Here is a 20,872-nt window from a genome sequence, read left to right as displayed (position 1 = left end):
GTTCAACAACTGGCAACCCCAATTTTAAGTAATCTTCAAGAAGAATTTTACTGATATTCCACATACTCACTTTGGACATATTATAGTGTTAGAGTGCATTTACAGAAAGGCTTCTGTCCTGCCTGTTTTTACTGCTTATTCTCTTATTTACAACTAATGGATTATTTATTATTTTTTAATCACAGAATTAATTCAGTATTATTATGGAATTGTATGATGAAGTATATTTGATGAGAAGTCACAAGTGCTAAATTCTTACTGCAGCACTCAAGAATATCCCTGCCCCCACCCCACCCCCCTCAACAAAAGTCAGCTGAAGGCAGACTGGTTTCTGAATGGTTTCATTCAGAAATCCAGTACATCAAGAACCATCCAGCAAACCTATCAAATTAAGAAAAGAAGATTACACATATGCATCTTCCTACATCTTTTGCAAAATGCAAGTATCCATTAAAATACCTATATTTTAGGGCAGATGTGACTTTTGTACTCCTTTCCACCCCACTATCCAAAATGTCTGTTTACAGTCTAAACCACATATTTTACAGAGCTCAGTTCAAAGGGAAGAAGTTGACTAACTTCTTGATACTCTACCATCTTTTGAAGACTCTGCAGATTTTGCCACAGCAATCATCTTTGTGGATGGAGTTTGATCATGACAAACTTGATGCAAGAAGTTTATGGATTTTCCTATTAGGAGGACCTGAAGAAAAAAGGATTTTTTTTTTTTTTAAGTGATTTGCATATAAGAAAACAATAAAACACAAAAAAGCCACGTACAGCCACCAGGATGACAGGGTCTTTTGTCATCTTTCTGTGCGCTTAGCTTCACAATCCCAACCACAGCAATGCAGAACTTCAATGCTAACACAAAAAGGTTTTAAACATAAACTTCTTTTCCTCCCTTGAGATCTCCTTAAACAAAGTTTATCAGTTAGAGAATGGAAAGGAGAAACCGTCTTATAGTCTTCCTCAGCAAACAATTCTAAAATTCTTAAGACAATTATTTATTGTTAAATTTGGCCTCTATTTTCTTAATGGAAATCTAAACAGCAGCATAGGGCAAACAAATCATCAGAAGATTAACTTTTGAATTCATACCTTTTTTGATTGCTCCATTGTAATAAAAGAAGGGATCATTGATTTTCTCAAAGTGTATTTGTCATGCCACAACCGATCAGTTTTAACTGTAGGATCTGAAGCTACAAAAAACTGTAGATTGAAATAAACATTAAAACCAAAAGATTAATGTAAACTCTCTCCCGTAGAGTTTCATTTCTGTATTCAGAGAACTAAAAATATTCTGAGTTATTCTTTTAAGTAAAAAAGCAAAAAAAAAAATTTTTTTCATAGCTAACATGCAGACTTGTCCTGGCAATTGATATGTAAATTGTATGTTGGCCAATATGAACTCTGAAGAAAAAAGTTAAACAACAGCTCACATAACTTAATCTCCTCTGTACATTATGAAACCTTGACTACCTCAGGGTAAAATGTACTATCTGTAAAACATCCACTATGAAATACAAAGCGTATAGCATTTTCCAGCAATTAGTTATACTGTTAGGGTAGGAGATAAAGTTCAGAATATAAGTATAATATGCTTTTATTTTACTGGTTCTATTTTTACTCAAGCCCCTTTGAATTTCCTCCTGTTTTAATAAATGCAGAATTGCAGAAAAAAAAAACCACCACAAAACCAACAAATCCTGTGATTAAACTGGTGATCAAATGCTAAGGTCTCTCAATTCCACACAAGAGAATACTTTCATTTGTAAGAAACTAAAACTACATAATTAGTTTTGTTAAAATGACTTGTAGATGGATTCTGTCCTCATCCTGTCAAACAAGATATTCATTTTTTGGACAAGAACTTTTTTCACTGCCTCCAAAAACCATTTCCACCAAGAATGGACAATTGTCTTTGTTCAAAAACTGTGTCTAAGGTATGAAAATTGTAGCTTTCAGTATACCACATCCAACAGTGATTTTCAGTATTAAGAACACTCTTACAGTGCATGTGTAAATTTTTAAACAAAGAGTTGAAAGCTAATGAATGATATAAAAACCAAAAAAGACAACACCTCACGTCTGAGGTGTAGTAGAAGTACACTTCTAGCCATAAAGACTCATAGACATCTCACACAAGTCTCCTAACGCTGACCTTAAAGATCAGCTGTGGGCGATATTTGTACTCATTTTCATTTTGACCCAGATGGACAGTTTCAGAAATCAGACAGCATATTTCACAAGTAAAGTTACTGCGATGTGTGTCAGAAGTGCTCAATTCATTTTTAAAAATTATTCTTTGGCTTCTTGGAACCAAAAAAATGTCACTTTAACAAGACTGTACTGATTGGAGACATTTCTAATAAGAAAAAGGACAGTTACTAGAACTTGCTGTTACCGAAGTCAGAACAAATAGCTCTGTAGAGTTTCTAGAGGAACTCTAGAGGAACCGTAAACCTCTTCTACCCAATTTGACAAACTGAAGTTATTTATGAAACGGAAGATAACCGTAGGTAGTCAGAGTAGAATATTCTGAACTTTATTCCAAATACAAGGCTTGCATTTTAAACAGCTACAAAGAACTCGGCATAGATTACTATTGTTACACTAAGCAAGAAAAGATAGAGAGATGACTTTGTCTCTCTTCAGAAGCAAGCATCTATTGTTAATCCACCATTCTGCCTCTACTAAACAGACCCAGGATATGATTCACTGAAGACAGTGTACTGCATTGCAACCTCCAGACATCGCACTGACTGAATCCACGAAGAGAGTCACATTTCATGTTGTCACTGTATATATTACTTACTCATATGTTACATATTTCCATCACAGTCTACTTTTCAAATTCTCCTCTAAACTTCCCACAGATTACACTCGCACAAAGCAAACGAACAGAGATAAAATATTTATTGTATCACCTACATTACCTCATGGTATGTATCCTCCAGCTCTCCATCATAAATCCAGCGATAAAGGAAATTCAGTACAGGATGGGATACTAAGCCAAGAATGTGCTGAACCAGAGATCTCATGTAGGGATCTCCTGTTTTAGTATAGGCATGAACTGCTGAGGCTAGTTCACCACCTTTCCTCCCTGTAAGATCATAGGGGAGAGGAACAAAAATGTATGACAGAAAAATATATATACCACACTTAAATTCAGCAGCCATTGATTTTAGCTAGTCATATGTCACCCAGAGCTTCCTGGACAGAAATTCTAAAATGTAGCAAAAGTTTTAGGTTTTTTTTTATGTTGACAGGGAATTCCTAGGTTTTAAGGCATGAATCATTAATCTCACTGAAGCATTAAGCACAGTTCTCTGACACCGTATTCTGTCTACTTTATGGTAGCTTGAAGGAATGCAAATTTCAAGGCATCAGATCACACACAGAGGTTGACTTTATGCTTTTCTTCACAACCATCCCCACCAGAATAGCATTAAAGGAGCCTTAGTATCTTTTCCTTCTTTCCTGTACTTGACTCTCTCTCAGATGATCTGTGTGCATACATACACACAAACACATCTTTCCTGCTTCTAGGTAACAGTTCCCCCCATGGCTCCTCTAGGCAGTATCTCCTGTCGTCTTGCAATTGAAAGGTAAGAGGCTGTCAAAAAAAAAAAAAAAAAGAAAAAAAAAGTAGAACTAGTACTTGTTTTGCTGTTATGCTGCACAGCTTAAAGGTTCCTTGCAGCACAGTCTGCAGCATTCAAAATTTTCCTGAATGTCTTAAAAGTAAAGCCCACTTTTTTTTCCAAAATTGTTACCAATTCCGATAATCAAGGTAAAACAGATGTAAGCTTTTTTGGTTAAGATGCTCTTTCCAAAGGGCCACGATCTCCATTTATTTTCAAAGACAGCAAAGCTGAAGTACCCTTAGGGAGAAGCATAGCCTACAGGTCAGTTACTGGCCAAAGTTTTCGTCAATTCCAATACCACTCCTCAGCATTTTCTCCTCAGCATGGATTGTCAATACAGCCACGCACTATGTGCGGATTTGTAAAGTTTCGTTGTTTCACATGAATCTGCAAACAAGTTGCAAATGACTCCTGTATGCCATCATATATAGAGGAATAGCGTAATACTCATACATAATGAAGAGACTAAGCCAACCATTTCATAGTGTATTAGTGGGTTTTTGCAGTGTAACATTCTCTGAAAGATGACTAAAATTAATAATTGAAACCAGCATGCAAAGTGTGTGCATAAAATTTGAAGGATTTCTCACGCATGTTCTAGTTTAAAAAAAAAAAAAAACACAACATGAAAAAGCCTAAGTGTATCAAAACAGCACTACAATTTGTCAGTTTTTTGCTTTAACTAAAAGAGAGAGAATCCTTTGGATTAGCTACTTAAAATTTTCTAAAAAAACATAACAGTAATATTATTGATATCCACCTTTGGCATGCACAACCACTCAAAGTAACATAACTTCCCCATAAATACTAAATTTATGTTAAACAGACCTTGACAGTGATCAACAAGTGCTGCAAGGGTCTTTAACCTTATTTTAGGATCGTATGTCCAGACTAGAAGACGCCGAAGTGTTAAACTGCTCTCAAGTCCCAAATTCACACCCTGATCATCTTCCAATTGCAACTGATCAAATTAGAAACAGAAAGACATATCAAGGAACAAAACTGGCAAAACTGAAGCAGAACTGATGTTTCACAGTTTTTGTTCTGAAGTTAGCTTTTTACTAATACACTTGAAATACCCAGTATTATATGTTCTCTCATTAAATCACTGGGCCAAAACGCAAGAGCCACATAAGAGGAAATAGAGAATCATGCGCAGGTGAAAGGACAGAGACAAGTAGAAGTATAATAGGGCAGACAGAGCACAAAGGCCAAGAAAGTTAAAGAAAGCAAGGTGATAGATAGTCACAAAAGGAGAAAAGAGCAAAGAAAAAGAGAGCAGAGATCCTGAAAGTCAGCAAATATTGGCCAAAGAGATGTTCAGAAAAGAGTAAAGAAAAACATCTAAAGGAAAGGAAAGGGTGTAGGAGGCAAAATTTTTATTACTGCACAGCCATCTTATTTTAGTTCAACATGGGACAAATTCTGTTCAACGTCTTCCTCCAGAAGCCATCAGTTAGGTATACAGCGAGATTAAAGAATTGCTACTATTGAAAAAAACATTAAAAGCTACGATAAGAAAAATCTGTCACAATGTGACTACCATGAATCTTCCAACACCATGGAAAATGAAAGCCAAATATTTGCATCTGAGATGCAAATGCACATCTCATACAAGTACAGATGGAGTAAGGATAAGAACACAACTTAAGAATACAGAATCAAGTTCCTAGAGCAGTCCAAGCAGATAAACTCTTAGAAAAGATGCTCTGTTTCTTCTTGTATGCCACAACAAATCCACTCTGTGCTTCCACAGCTAGCACATTTTTTTGCCAAATACAATGTATCAGTTAAACTTAAGACTAGTGTCATCCACATTAAGCTCAGCCTTAGAGCCAGTTAAATTCATTAGCTTCTGAATGCTCCTGGGTCCATGTTTTTTTGTTTGTTTGTTTTTTGGTTTTTGGTTTTTTTTGTTTTTTGTTTTGAACTCATCTTGGAAAAAGATGGAAATTGGCAATGATAAGAGAGATATATGAGCAAGAACTGCCCTTTGTCTTTAGGGAAGAGATTATACACTTACATCTTCATCATGGAAGCGCATTTTTAAAGGGGCTCACAATGTGAAAACAGTCTGCAAGGAAAAGACCTGAAAAGCTTACAGAATAGTATACACTCAGGGCAACTCTTTCAGAGAAAAAAACACGTTTGGGGGGAGCTCTGAAGGCATAATATAAAGTTATATAGAGAAAGACAGTACAGAACCCTTTGATGAGATTCTTGTTATGTACTACTACGCCTGAACTGCTAACTAGAACTGCAGCTAACAACTCCTAAGCTGGCAGCCTGTATGATCTCCTGAATACAGGAATGCAGCATGCACTCAATTCCAAGACACAATTTTCTACATGTTTTCAAGCAACTGAAATGTACAGTTTTGCAAAGAAAGTGTCCTTCAAAAAAAGTAGATTTTTTTCATCACTTTTTAAAATAAAATTGACAAGTCACCAAGCTCACCTCTGGGATAATCTGGCACAAGTCTTGAGAATGCCGACTTCTTTCTTAAAGATTTCTGCTCCAGCAATTATGAACATAAATGCCATCCTCTGTCAGAACCCTGGCTAAATGAACTACTGCTCTATCTCCAATAATGACAAAAGGAAGTGCTGTACAAGAAGAGCATGCAAAGCTGACCCCTTTCTGTAATCTGTCCCCCTTAGGCTCCTTGCAGCCCAGTTGCAGCGTTGAGGACGTCAGAGGATGCATCCTTGCTCAGCCCTTCTAATAACAGTTTACAGATCTGCCTTCCATGAATTTGTATAATCCCTTTTTCAACTTGTTGGTACTGCCTTTTGCCACAACATCCTAGGGAAACAAATTTTGCAAGTTGGTTACTCTCCTCTATTTTATACCCACCCCCTGCTGATTTCACAGAGTGCCCCTTTTCCTCTCGCAGCCATTCAACATATCCCACAATTTTGTGTTTCACTTATCCTTCATCAGTTTGGAAGCCTCAGCCACAGCCCCCCTGTGCCTTTTCCTCTTCAGCCTCAAGAGACTCAGCCCATCTCCCCTCTCCCCACACAGCAATTGTCCCATGCTCCCGAGGATTTTAGCCAACTTCCTCCCTCCTTAGTCTCCACCTCCCCAACGTCTGAGCCATCAGGACTGCACACAGTGCTCCACTGTCCCACTGGCACCTGCTGCTTTGTTCTCGGTGCCCATCCCCCTGGCGCCCAAATGCACACGAAGTCCAGCAGTGCAGACAACCACCTGCAAGAACACCAAGGTTTTTCCCAAATTGGGCCTGCTGATGCCAAGTTTGGCACTGAGGAAGCATGCACTAGATTAGCTTTCCTCCAGATAAAAAACCTTGTACCTCCCATATCGGGGCTCCCCAGCACTTATTTGCTCACACACTCTGTTTCACGCTGCTCCTTGCCATGGACAGAGCATCCAGAGTACCAATGTTAGCAAGCTTTCATTGACAGACTGGGAGATTTCACTCTGCCTTACCTTCTCATCGACATCAACTAAAAGCAGTGCCAGCACCTACCTTTGGTGCACACTACTGACCCTTCTCCATCCTGCAATGTGACCTTGTGCTTCCCAGCCTTCAAGTCACAAGAGAATCTCTCCTCCACTGTTGGGTCTCCTTCCTTTCTTTCACAGCCTTTGGGAAGGAGTCTTCTCCTTCCCAAGAAGCCAGGGGCTTCTTGAAAATCCTCTGGGACCCCCTTCAGTCAGGTGCTGAGGGACATCCCACAAACTCCAGTCTGCTAGTGCAGCAAAACATTACATTACAGACACTGTATTGACTGTTCCCTACTAGAATGCATTTAATCGATGTGCTCAATATACTCATGAACTCTAACACTGGAGATGAATCTGGCAAGGAACATGAAGAGTAGTAGGAAAAGCAGTAAAAGGAAGACCAGGAAAAATGTGGGTCCAGCTATTGAATGGTGCTGAGAAAGTGGTCACAGGAAAAATGGAAAAGGCTGAGGTACTCAATGCCTTCTATGCTGTTTTTTGGTAAGATTTGCCGTTGGGAATACCAGATGTCACCTGAGATCAGAGGGGAAGTCTGGACCAAGGGAGACTTAGAGTGGAGAAGGATCAGGTTAGGAAACATTAAACAAACTGGATATACCTAAGCCTATAAGACCTGATGGGATGCACCCATGAGTGCTGAGGGAGCTGGCCAATGTCACTGCAAGGCCACTCTTGATTATCTTTGCAACACCACAGCAATCAGAGGAGGTTCCTGACAACTGGGAGAAAGCAAATGTCACTCTGTCTTCAAGAAGGAGGATCTGTTGAACTACACACCAGAGAGACTCACCTCATTCTGGTGATGCTGACAGAGCAACTAATCTTGGAAACCATCTCCAAACATATGGAGGACAAAAAGCTTTTCTCAGGAAGAAAAGCTCAGGGAAAGGAGGAGAAAGAGGGGACATTTGTGGTGATAGACTTTGTCTTCCCAAGCAAGTGTTAAGTGGCTGAGGCTCTGCTTGCCAGGAAGTGGCTGGACATCTGCCTGCTGATAGGAAGTAGCGAATGAATTCCTTACTTTGCTTTGCTTGCACGCACAGCTTTTCCTTTCCCTATTAAACTATCACTAAATTGATTGACTTGTCTTTTTGCCTTCCTTCTATTTTCTCCCCATTGCCCAAGAGACAGGGGTGAGCGAGAGACTGGGTAGGTGTTTGGCTGCTGGCCAGGGTCAACCCACCACAAAGGCAAATGCAGTTTGAAAATAAGTGATGCCAGAACTTTCCTTTCGTTTTTCCCTCACATGCTTCCCCTCCCACCAGACTCATCTCTTCTTTTGAAAAGTTTAGTGGAGCACAAAAGGTAGAGGAAGCTGCATTTCAAAGAAGTTGTAAGTATTTTCATGGTCAAGAAGTTTTAGAAGTTAGAATAAATCAAAGCTCCAGCTAACCAAGAGAGCAAACATATTACAAATAATTACAAAAAGAGTAACTGGATGGTAGCCAGGAAAAACAAGCAAAAAGTAGGTATGACAGGCATTCCAAAAGTCAGGAATGTTAAAGAACTGCAAGTGAGTCAAAAGGAATAGATTTGAAAACGTTTACAGAAGCCTATGACTCAAACTACAGATTTTTTTAAATCAGAATTTTAAATGGCATTTTAATCTAACTTTAGGTCAATTCTCAGAATAAATTTTTCTCAATTATAAATAATGAACTCCTTGAAAGTACCATATTAAAAAAAAAGCAGAAGGGAAAAAAAAAAATCTATTTTTTATTTTATAGCTAGCGTCTAGGTGCACATACTTACAAATATTTGTGAAAAAACTGCAAGATTATCAGCATTGAGTTGGTCTATACGCCACAGAAAAATAATGAAACACTGAAACATCTTATTCTCAATAGAACGGGAGGGACAAGGAAAGTGCACAAACCGCCCCATACAGAACAAAATGTTGGAACTGTTGTTCCTAGCTGCTGAGCCATGCATTCCTTGAAACACAGAGCGTTTCTCCCTTCAAAGATGTGTCATGCTGTTTGGGATTTTAATGATAAAGATATCACGCAAGATGAAACTGACAAAAATGATGCAAAAAAGGGACAGAGGCTTAGAAATACACATTATATTCCTTGTTTATATGTAATACCTCAAAATAACAGTGAATTTCTAAGAGAAAAATATTCATTGGTAACATACATCCAAAGAGTAAGAAATGTACAAGTTACAGAGAATTGTGTCCACTGTCAATAGAAATTGCTGTACATCCTTCCCTTTCTAAAGGGATACCTAGGTAGACCTTTTAGGAAATATTCAGATAAGGTAAAGCAAAATAAGAAAGTTAAATAAGAACCACTTAACTTACCTGAGAATGTAAAACAGACAGAAGTCGGTAGTATTCTTTAAGTTCCTGATGTAAGGCTGCACAAAAACTCTGTAAGAGAAAGGAGAAAAAAGAAAAAAAAAAAGGAAAAAAAAATCAGGAAAAATCTTTTTGGTTTAATCTAGAATAATTTTTATCCTATCACCACACTGTGAAGGTAGTTAGAAATTTCCTAAAAGGAATCAAGCTACAAGTTTCAGCACAAAAGGCAACTCTTAGAAAACTGGCCAACGTATAAGAGCTTCCCCAAGAGATGCACAGACCTTTTCCAAGAATATATACACATTGTCAAGTGACTTTCTGTTTCTTGCTGCCTTAATTCTAGCAACCAATTAAACTATGACAAGCATAACTCTCCAAATAGATATATCATCTCAATAAAGACATTAATAATTACCATAGGGATGTGCAAATTATAACATTAAAGAAATTTTCTTTAATAATTATGTAAAATACAGTATGTAGTAAAGTAATAAAGTTTCAATTTCAGGAACGCCTCTAGTAACAGAACACAGAAGTTAGGCAACCATCATTATATTTACAGTGTAGACTATATGACATGAACAACAAAACACAATGCTCATAAAAGAATACTCCCAGTAAGTGCTGCTGGATCTAATACTCTAAATTTTTGGCCTTTTATCAATTGACAGTCGTATATGATTCTTCACTTGACATGGAAAATATGAATAACACTAAGTATAGCCTAAGAAATCTGTAAAACGTGCAGAATTTAACAGGCCTGAATTAAAGCAAAGATTCCTCTTTGTAAAACAATTCTAAGCACAGCTACTTTGGGTTGTTTAAAAATAAATAAATAAAGGTAGATTTTAAAAACAATTCCTGAAAGAATACTTGTTTAGTAATGGATAGTTTTCCACGGTCTGGGATCCTGGGGTTCTGCTTTGTTTTTGTAATGTTCTTAACCTACCATACAGATTAAAAAAAATCCTGCAACACATTTTCTAAAACAGAATGAAAAATATGGCTCATTATTTTTGGACTGAGTTGAAAATTTTGGACTTTAAGCACTTTTGGGGCGTTTTAAAATTTTTTGTTTGGTTGGTTTTGGGTTTTTTGAAGAGTACTTCCATGCACACATACAAATTCTTCAGAACTGATTTCTTAACCAATTCTTAGCTAATTATTTTGATATCTATTTTAATGGAAATTTTTTTAATAGGAAATTCCCCAGGACTTTCCCCTCAACACCTTTTCAAATCATCACAGTCAAAGTAACTTGGAAAAAAAAAAGGAAAATCTCATACAAAAAGAACCCAAGAACTTAAAGTAAAATATTTTTCACTAGAGTATGTACAAGGGAGAAATCATTACTACAAGCACAAAGAGAAAATAAATCTTCTTTCTGCTAAGAGGCCTACCTGCTAGGAGGCTAAGAAGCCTAGGGAAAAAAAAAATCATTAATCTTGTCATTGTATCTTTTATAAGGAAAGAAGATTCCTTTCTTCAACTTAACATTATAAATTGGAAAGAAATTTGAAATTAATTTTATTCCAGAGGATACTGAAGGGCAAAAAGAAATCCCCTTATGTGTAACCCCACTTTTCATTTCTTCTCACTTGCTTCTTCAGTACATTTTTGAACCTATTAAAGTAGCATTTGCCAAGATAGACGGCAGAGTAGAGCCTCCAAGAAAACATTCAAAGGCACTATACATCTACTTAAAAAGTGAGAACAGTAGTCACTGACTTTAGTAGCCAAAAGGATTTATGATCTAACTGGCCATCAACTTTTCAGAGAAGCTTTAGAAGTTAAAATTTACATCCAGTGCCAATTGCTGCATTACAGATTACACATTTTTTCCCAAACTGTTACGGAAAACTGGACATTATCCTAGAATTCTGATTTGGTCTACAGCAAAAGAGAATTCAGGAAGGAAACAGAATGCTTGTTCAAGAGAAAAAAATTAAAATGCCCACTACCTCAACTGGTTCTAAATGGGCAAAATGTCAAAATATAAAGCAAGTTATATTTCATTGCTGATTATTCTTTTTGCTTTCTGAGGACAAAGTAGAACTTAGATACTAAGCAGCAAAGGTAGAAGAATATAATGTTTAAGTGCAGTATATTGTTATATCTCTACTCCTAATAATTGTCAATACCTGACATTTTGCATGGTAAAAACAGTCACCAGAATCATATAAAAGAGGTGACAGACATCTTACCCTACATGTGGTTTAAACAGGGGTTTACGCTAGCGTTCTTTTAAAACATTAAGCAAAAGATGCTTTAGAATGCCCGATATATTCTTATGCTAAATTCTTAATGCACAGTGTGCAGCACCTGAAATTGTCAGCTATAAGAGCCGTGAAGAGCAATGGTACATACTCTTTTTGCCCAGATACTGACAGCAGGAGTAGAATATATGGTTTTGTTTGTACACTTATGTCCTAGAAATATATATAAGTGCTTGCGTCAAGCAAAATTAACAGCATAAGAGCTGTGCAGATTCAGCTAACTAACTGCACAGTCTTCTGCACGGGATCTGAAACCTGCATATGTAGCTAAGATATTGCACATTTAAATTCACTGAAGAATTAAAGCTCTCCCCTTGCTGTAAACTTGAAGATTAAAGCCAGAGACAGTACAAATAAGCATAAGCAGGAAACTGCTAGATAAAGAATAAGAAACTTCACCCAGATATAAGAGGGAGAGTCTGAAGAAAATGCATATACAATAGCACTACCATATAAAACATGGAAATCAGCATTGGATCACTAGAAATATGTAACTAAAAGGGTTACTAGGAGTAAGAGACAGAAGGGAACAGAATAAAACATTAGAAAAGTAGGAAGCACTACAGTGTCTCTACTGACCTCTTAAGAAAAATTAGATTGAAGGGAGAAGCACTTCAATTTCTTGGCAGATTAGGTAGGATGTTATGGCTAGAGGCAAGGATAACATTTCTGTCGACTCAGAAGGGATAATATCCAGTTTTACAGAGGGAGCAAGTGAGAGGAAACGGGAATGCCTTAGCAGTAAATGTGGTTTTGGGTATTACAGCAGCTGTGAAGTTACTGCAGACTACAAATCATGATGATGAAACCTATAAAAACAAAAATTAACACTCTTTTGATGCTGTATTCAAAAGAAAGGCAGAAGATAATGGGGTATTTGCATTTTATGTAAGTTAGTGCAGTATTAACACAAACATGAACATTAGCCGACAAGAACATCTCCTGCATAGGTCACCCTAACAACTGAATTGGTGATTAGTTAGCTCAGGGATGCCACCATCCCATTTAAGCAATGTTTTTGTTTATAAACATGCATAAGTACTTAAAACAAATGTGAATTTTAAAAAAAGGAGATTAAGAAAACGATTCTATGCACGAGACTTTCCAGTTACAAATGACAGGGGCAACTCCTTACGACCAGCAAGAGCAAATGCCTTTCCCTTGCCTTCAGACTATGACCCATACCAAAAGTGGCAGTCCATAAAAGGAGCAAAATCAAAGGACAAATGATCCAGGCTCCAAAGTTTACTATTCATTCTAGTACTGCATTTTACTCGGTAGTTTCTAAGGGAAACAAGATCAAAATATTGTAGTAAAATCAATTTTTTAGCTGACCTACCTGTCCCACAAGTCCAAACGCACGATCCAAACTCCTCTGGTCTGTGTATTTTCTTATTTTATTATGTAGCCATCCCAACTCCGCAAGTCTGCTTGTAGTATCTCTAAGAGATTTGGACAAGCTCACCTAGAAAGTTAACAGAAACAGTAACTTGCAATTTTAAGTCGAATCTACCGTGCCAGTACTTGTTTCTCCAGAAAGCCCCTCTTTCTCATAAAACAAGCCAGTTCAGGAAACAATCATTTTACATTCTACAGCAGAGATAGTGCCAAAAAAGCAGACACCCATGTAATTAGCATTAAATTTATACAGAAAAGCATTGAAAAGGCATCAGCAACAAACTACTGGCAACTTTGTGACCTTCCCTTTTGGAAATCTTAATGTGAGAGTATTCATACACTCTTTTTATATTAGGCAATTATGGCCGTAACAAAAAGGTCTTCAGAAAAGAAGAAATCTGAAGTTTTATGATGTAGAATCACACTTCACCGTATCCTGATAATCAGCAAGACTGAAAATATTAGAGCTCTACAGGAGGAGTCAATCACTGAAACTAATGAAGAAATCTAGAGAAAGTAATTATTACTACTACATGTGAAACAAACCTTTAATAGAAGACAAATGACCCAATGCCAAATTTAAACCCGACCTACCAGTAACAGCTTTTATAAGCTATTGAATCCTGTGCCCCTCTGAGCTCTTCTAGTCTGTTTTTACTTTTCTTATACCAGGTATCTCACATGCCAGGTATCTCGCTTCACCCTGCAAGCCTGCCTTAGTCCCAATACCCTATTCTACTACTACTACTGCTATTTTCATCTGAGTCAGCACATTTCTTCCTTTAAATTACCCACACATAAGACACTCTTCCTCTTGTTCCTACTTGAGTTTTGCTTCTACCACATTTTGTCACATTACCCAAGAACACCATCATCCAGTTTTCAAAATTGTATTGGATAAATAAAAACAAACAATATGACTGATCCATTAGGCCAAGAGGCAGAGACTTTTGCCCACAGCTATTGGCCCTATCCCACCTCTACAGACAATTTCAACTTAGAGAGCCAGCTGGAACAGTCCAAACCAAAGCAAGGAAGTGCACTAACAAGCTGAACAGATTGCTAAAGATCAAGCTCCCTCCTTAAGCCTTTTAGTTAGCAGTACAGTCATTCTCTAAGATAAAAATCAGCTACAAGAGCCTGTTAGCCACAGCAGTGTGGGCTTGAACCAGGCAGTAGCACTTGGTTGTAAGACCAGAGTTCAGTCCCTGGCCTTCTTTGCTTAGATATACACACACAGCTTTAACTTCTTGAACAACTTCTATGGGATAAATTCTAGCCTAAACAAGCATGATTGGACACAGTTAGAAACTCTGCCCACAGCTAAAACCAAAGAGATGACATAAGAACTATTTAGAATTCTACAACTACAGAGTGTGTGGCAAGCGTTAAGTACAATACACATCCACTGGAATCAAATGAGGAACAAGAAAATTAGCTTAGTGTTATTACATTTGTATCTCTTAGATCAAATCAGAAGCTGCTAGCTTATACAGTGCTGAATGTCACCAACAGACCTAATATTAACGTTGACATTAGAAAACATTCAGGCAAGAATAACAGCTTGGAAAGTGTGTTTCTTTCTGGAAAAAACAGACTGTGTACAATGACATTTTCCTTGTGCAGCTGAGGGAAAACTACATGCTTTGACTACTTTTTTGCCTAACATGCAGTCAACACAGCTAGAGAAGGTATGATCTTGGTCCTCCTTGTTCATCAGAAAAAGCTCCAGCTGCAGCTCTAGTCAGTCAAATACCTTCAACTTCACTGGGTCCGGTAGCTCGGTACAAGTGCCAATAAGGAAGAAGGATGGAAGACAACTGACTTCACAAAAATAACTGAAGACACAAAGTTCTCAGGAAAAAGCATTATTGACCACAAACCATCTGAATAATCAAACTCCCTGTATTAACAGACTTAGGAGTTAAAACTAAAACAGTTTTTCACCTCAAACTAGCCTGTTTGATATGAAAACTACACGGAAAACTAATTAAACCCATAGTGCCAATTTTGCAATCACTGGTTAAGTTTTCTCCACATTCCTCTAGAAAAATCTATTATGCTACCTTTCCTTTGCCATATATAATCTAACTTATATATCGAACATAATTAACTCAGGACAGGTGTTGAGGAATTACAGCCTTTGCAGCATCTATAGGTGCAGAAGATGACATCTTTAAGAATCTGTTTATTAACAAGATTTAACAAGATTTAAGTTTTCCATTTTTTCCTCCACTAAGCAGCCCTAAATGTCATTATAAAGTTACAGGGGGAACAATTATACATTCCACTTTTTACTATTATTATGGAGGAACTATGGAGGAAACTAATTCAGTTATCATCAACATTAAGATAAAGTCTACTGCGCTCTTGGCACATGAAATGGCCCAAAATAAATTCCCCACCATTTTAGGACTATGTCATATTGTCATAGTACAAAGTTCTTAATACAAGTGAAAATCAGAAGCACTGTCACTCCATTCGAACAAGAACACAAAAGCCAATTAGCGAGCTGAAACTGAACTGTGATACAGTACTGTCTAAATACTGAATAAGGAGAAGATGCTAAAGCAACTAGTGCCATTTTTTTGTTCTTTGCTCAGCTGACCCAATCTCACCCTTGGGTTTTTTTCCACATTGCAAATATGCTTAACATCTCACCACCTTAAAGCCAGATCTTCTCTCTCTCAGGCTTCTCTCCTGCTCCTCTGCCCCCTATTCGACACCTTCCTTCAAATTCACATCAGCTGGATTTTCTATCAACAACAGGAGTTGAAAACACTCTCTTCAGTTCTATCACCAGTCCTTTCTTGGGTGATCTGCACAATCCCATCCGATCACTTGTAAGTTGTAATCAAGCCCATAATGTCAAGTGGCCAGCATCCATGCCACATCTTAGGCTGTTAAATTTAATCCAAAAATAATGTGGTCAAAAGCCTGTATCTTCTCTACATTCATTCTTATACACTGGGGAGGGAAAATGATGACAAAAATCCTCAAATTAATCCATAACTTAGGAGTTTTTGTACTGGCTTAATAGTTGGGAGTCTACTCACATCTTGTGAAATGCTACAGTTTTTTTCTGGGACCTAATCTACCCATTCAATTTTAAAATAGTACTGTTGAATCTACTCTGTCCTACTAAAAAAAAAAAAAGCTGGGGGAGGGAGTAAAGACTTGTGATAATATTTTAACTTTTTAAACATGTTTTTCATGGCTATTTTTCCCCTACGTACCTCTCTGCTCACATATGAAATACAAGTCACCATACAGTACCTTTCCCTCCACTTTATAGCAATTTTCAGAATTGCACATTTTGATGTTTTTGCCATCTATTCCCTGGAAGACATACAAAACATCTCTTACAAGGTTTGCTTCGGTTATTTCAACAGATCCTAGAAAGAAAAAAGAAAAAAACAAAAAACAAACAAACAAACAAAAAAACAAAAAACAACAAGTATTTAGATTTGTTGGGACAATTAGTTTTGATTACAACTTCAAAAAGCTATTTAGAAGCCTACCAAAAAAAGGAAAGAGAAAGCCTGTGTTTATAACCTGTAAAGAAATGTTTTAAGTCCTATTAACAACCTGACAGGAAAGCCAAGAATTCCCTTTACCTGCCTCTACCGATACCTGGGATTCTCTCAGAGCAGGTCAGCTTGTATGACACAGGGCATGTTATATTTTAACCAACACTTCAGCCAATTCTTAAACTCATTATCTGATTCAATCACCAGAGCAAGTTCTGAGGCAAGCATCATAACTAAACAGCACCATCTGCTTCTGTAATTTCATTTAAGATATCAAGAATAAAACAATTTCAACGACTATCCAGAAATTGAGATGCTACAACATGCTTCTCCCAAATTTGACAGCATTCTTACTCTCATCAGTTTGCCTCCCCAACAATCCACTTCACCAGAACAAAAACAACAAAAAATAGATTCTATTCTTATTTTGGCGAAAGTAGCCATCACCTCAAGATGCTGTTTAAAACCCAGACTCTCCTCATAATATCAAGATGTGCACAAGAATAGCTAGTCCCTTTTAGGAACTCTTAGTGAAATGGTAGAAGATTCAAGTGCATGTTTCTGTAATTGGTAAATAACACATCAGGTATTCATATCAGCCATACAATGCTCCTGATTATACTGTCTGTGCAAATGCAGCAATAAGAAAACTCCAATTAACAGAAACCAACCTTAGAAGAAAAAAAACACCTTTTAATTAGTTAGAAGAATTTCATATTCATATATCTTCTTGACAATAGCCTTTTATATTCTGAATGCAGCTCTATTTCTACATCAACCAGGGACTACACTTAAGACAACTGTCAGTCCTTATACCCACCCAACACAAGAATCAAGAGTCACAGCTGCTGGCTGACTGAATGAAACAAGTTTGTACTGCTCTTTACAGCAATTAGTAAAACAAAAATAAGAGGCAGTGCTAGATTTTATTTATTTTTACATGTTTTTCTATATTTATATATATTAAATCTATCATGTATATAAAAATAATATATATTTATAAATATATTTTATATATATATACACGCCCTCTTGCACATCAACAGTATTGTTTATTAGGTTCTAAATGCCAAATGCTGCCCTCAGATATACCAGTACAACTCTGGTCTACAAGCTGTTGCTTTGTGCACTGTTACTCATAAAGATGCAGGGACTGGCAAACAGACTATATTTTAGCTTCTAACTACCCACAATTCTTTATATTGGAGTTATTAAAACAAAAACAAAAAAACCACCACATCTCTTATCTTTCTTTGCCAGAGAGTAACAGCACTGTAGGATGACAACATCCGCCATTAGCTCACTTATTCAGAAAAGTCTCCCACTTTTACAGTAAAAGTAGAGCGGGTTGAAACTTACACAATTGCCACAGAGGTAATCTGTTAAACAATTTCTCCTTAGTTACACTCGTGTAAATTCAGAATAGATCCTCTAGGCATCAGTTTCAAGTTTACAGCCGCTTAATCAAGGAAATAAATTGGTAATATTTATCTATTTTTTATTTTATTGACAATATTTTATGTCAATTGCTCTAAATACAACCACCATAAACAGTGTGCTAATTTAAAGAAAAAAGTAGTTTTAATAGTTCTCTATTCCAGTGCATATTTCCAAGTTTTAAAAGACAGAATCACAAATGGCTGAGTCTATTTCAACAAGTTCTATTCATTAAGCTCCCTTTCTGACTTTCTAAAAGCAGCAGCATCTTCTGATCATCAAAAGCGTGATCATTACTCACAAACCACAATCACTTGATTCTGACAAACACTGCAATGAAGTCAGTCTTTTAAGAAGACCAGAACACATTATCAAACCAATCATTGCAAAAAGAAATTAACAACCAGCCAATGAGATTGTGGCCAAATATACTAGTCTTCTGTATTTGCTTCCATCATTCCATCGAATACATTCTAGCAAAACACTCCTCAAAAAATTCAACATGCTATAAAACTATTTCAAAATCATTAAACAATAATGGAGGATTTAGATAACAATTGTAAAAAGTTATCTTTAACAAATGCATCTTTGCTCACCACTTGCATCCCCTTCTCGTCTTGACCTTGGCACACCACGGGAGACAGCATTTGAAAAGCCTTTTGAGGTAGTGCTTTGTAAAGAAGGCTGGCTTGCAGTTAGAGTCCACGCGAGACGTGACCCTAATTGTTGACGGAGGCAATCTCCAACGCCTGGGGCTTGATAGGATTGTCTGGAAGGACAAAAGGAAGAAACATCTTTAAAAACTTTGATTCTATACCCACCACCTCGTTTGGGGTATGCAAATTTTGAAAAATGCCCCAAGCTTGAGTTTGTTTTTTGTGGCTGTTTTGTTTGTGTTCTTTTTTTAATAAAGGAACCTTAAAAAAGTGTGCAGACTATACAAGCAATTTATTACTTCCTATAAACTTACACTTTTAAAAAAAAAACCTGTAGAAAAGAAAGAAGGTACGAATTTGACAAATATGATTTCATATCAAAGATTGACTTTGCCCACACTGAACTGTGTAGATACGCTGAAATGGATTAAAAGTGAAGTCAACTATAATAATAATAAACAACAGTCATAATAAACAACAAATATTTAAGTTTTGTTATCACTTGAAACTGTAGTTACATGCCAAAGAACTAAAGGAAAGGAGAGAAGGAGGAGAAAGTTCACTTTCCTGCTACTCTACCATTTAGGATAGTTTGTATCAACTGCCTGAAGATGTGAACGAGGAGGGAACATCTAGACAAGCTCCGATTTCCCTCCCTCTCAAACTTGTCAATTCTTCTCACAAAAATAGCCTTAAACATGAAAAATGTTAAGACTAGAAGTTAGCTTTCTGATTATTTCTGTATCATGATGATAAAAAATAAAGAAGTTGAAAATATTTGCAAAGGATTTTTGCTGTTGACCATTCCTCCCTGGTCCCGCAATTGAATGTAAACATTTGGAGTATACGCATATTTAAAAAAAAAAAAAAATAAAAGAATTCCACAAAGCTGTGAAAGCACAGTTGCAGGGAGAGATGGAACAAGACTGCAACACAAATGTCCATGTAAAAAAAGCTGAGGAATGCCCTTGCTCTCTCAACCCCCACATCATAACTCATGGGATGTCACACGTACTTATATGATTGTAGCTAGTGAACAAGAACACAGCCTGCAAGACAGAGCAACTCTGTTGTGCTTAGCATTTGTAACACCTCAACTAGAGTGAAACACTGAATTTAGGCTATTACACTTCAAGAAGAATGTACTCTAGAAAGAAAGGGAAACACGTATAAAGAGAAGTTCAGGAGGAATGAAACTCACTGGAAGATCTAATTGGGGTTGCCCAGCTCACAGACTCAGGACTAAAGAGAGCAGTGAAATTGCTATGAAATTGAACAGTCTGAACAGGTCAGACCAAGAATATGACAGGAACAGGGTAGGTTCTGCTGATATTTTTAAGCAAGCAGATATACAAAATAACCTCACTGATATACCTTTCTATACTGTATCAGGATTATATAATGGCTAAGGTTGGAAGAGGCCTCTGGAGATCACCTCCTCCAGCCCTCCTGCTCAAAGCAGGGTCAGCTAGAGAAGGTTGCCTGGTGCATTGTCCAGTCATGTTTTGAATATTTTCAAGCATGGAGACTACACCACCTCTCTGTGCAACCTCTTGCAATGTTTCACAACATCCCCCCTGCCCCCAAACACACACCTCACCTCACTGTAAAAGAAGTTTTTTCCCTTATGTTTAACTGGGATTCCCAGTCTTACAAGTTTTGCCAATTACCTCTTGTCCTTTCCCTAGGCACTACTGAGAAAAGTCTGGCTCAGTCTTCTCTACTCCCCTGGTCAGGTACAATCCCACGGGTAAGATCCCCTGAGCCTTTTCTTCTCCAGGCTGAACAGTCCCAGCTCTCTCAGCCTCCCCTCATATGTCAGATGCTCCAACCCCTTAATTAGTTTGCGGTTTCTTCTCCAGACTCTCTTCAGTCTTTTTTTGTACCGTAACTGGACCCAGCATTTCAGATGTGTCCTCACCAGTACTGGGCAGAGAGGAAGGTTTACCTCCCTCAACCTCCCGGTGATGCTCTTCCTAATGCAGCCCAAGAGGCTGTTGGCCTTCTTTACCACACATTGCACACTCATGTTCGACTTAGTGTCTACCAGGAACCCCAGGGCCCTTTCTGAAAAGCTGTTTTGCAGCCAGTCAGCCCCAGTATGTACTAGTGCATGGGGCTATTC

The 20,872-nt window shown here is 37.4% G+C and overlaps 1 protein-coding gene across 5 annotated transcripts in view; it reads right to left on the bottom strand.

Moving 5' to 3' along the window:
* The window catches only part of TUBGCP3 (tubulin gamma complex component 3), a 60,551-nt gene that overhangs the window by 18,378 nt on the left and 21,301 nt on the right, over window positions 1–20,872 (bottom strand). For all 5 annotated transcript variants that reach the window (XR_012670929.1, XM_075137068.1, XM_075137081.1 and 2 more), the window contains 8 exons: window positions 18,688–18,860; window positions 16,401–16,519; window positions 13,066–13,191; window positions 9,451–9,519; window positions 4,479–4,611; window positions 2,940–3,106; window positions 1,102–1,212; window positions 595–703 (listed from right to left, as the gene is read on the bottom strand). Coding sequence is in view for 4 of the 5 variants with exons in the window: in XM_075137068.1 (XP_074993169.1) it covers window positions 595–703; window positions 1,102–1,212; window positions 2,940–3,106; window positions 4,479–4,611; window positions 9,451–9,519; window positions 13,066–13,191; window positions 16,401–16,519; window positions 18,688–18,860 (1,007 nt within the window). In the remaining variant the exon portion in view is untranslated. The remainder of the gene's footprint in view (window positions 1–594; window positions 704–1,101; window positions 1,213–2,939; window positions 3,107–4,478; window positions 4,612–9,450; window positions 9,520–13,065; window positions 13,192–16,400; window positions 16,520–18,687; window positions 18,861–20,872) is intronic.

Source organism: Calonectris borealis, chromosome 1 (genome assembly GCF_964195595.1).
Source record: "Calonectris borealis chromosome 1, bCalBor7.hap1.2, whole genome shotgun sequence".
Lineage (NCBI taxonomy): Eukaryota > Metazoa > Chordata > Aves > Procellariiformes > Procellariidae > Calonectris > Calonectris borealis.
The sequence above is the reverse complement of the archived record's forward strand: the minus strand, read 5'-3'. Positions and strand labels throughout refer to the sequence as shown.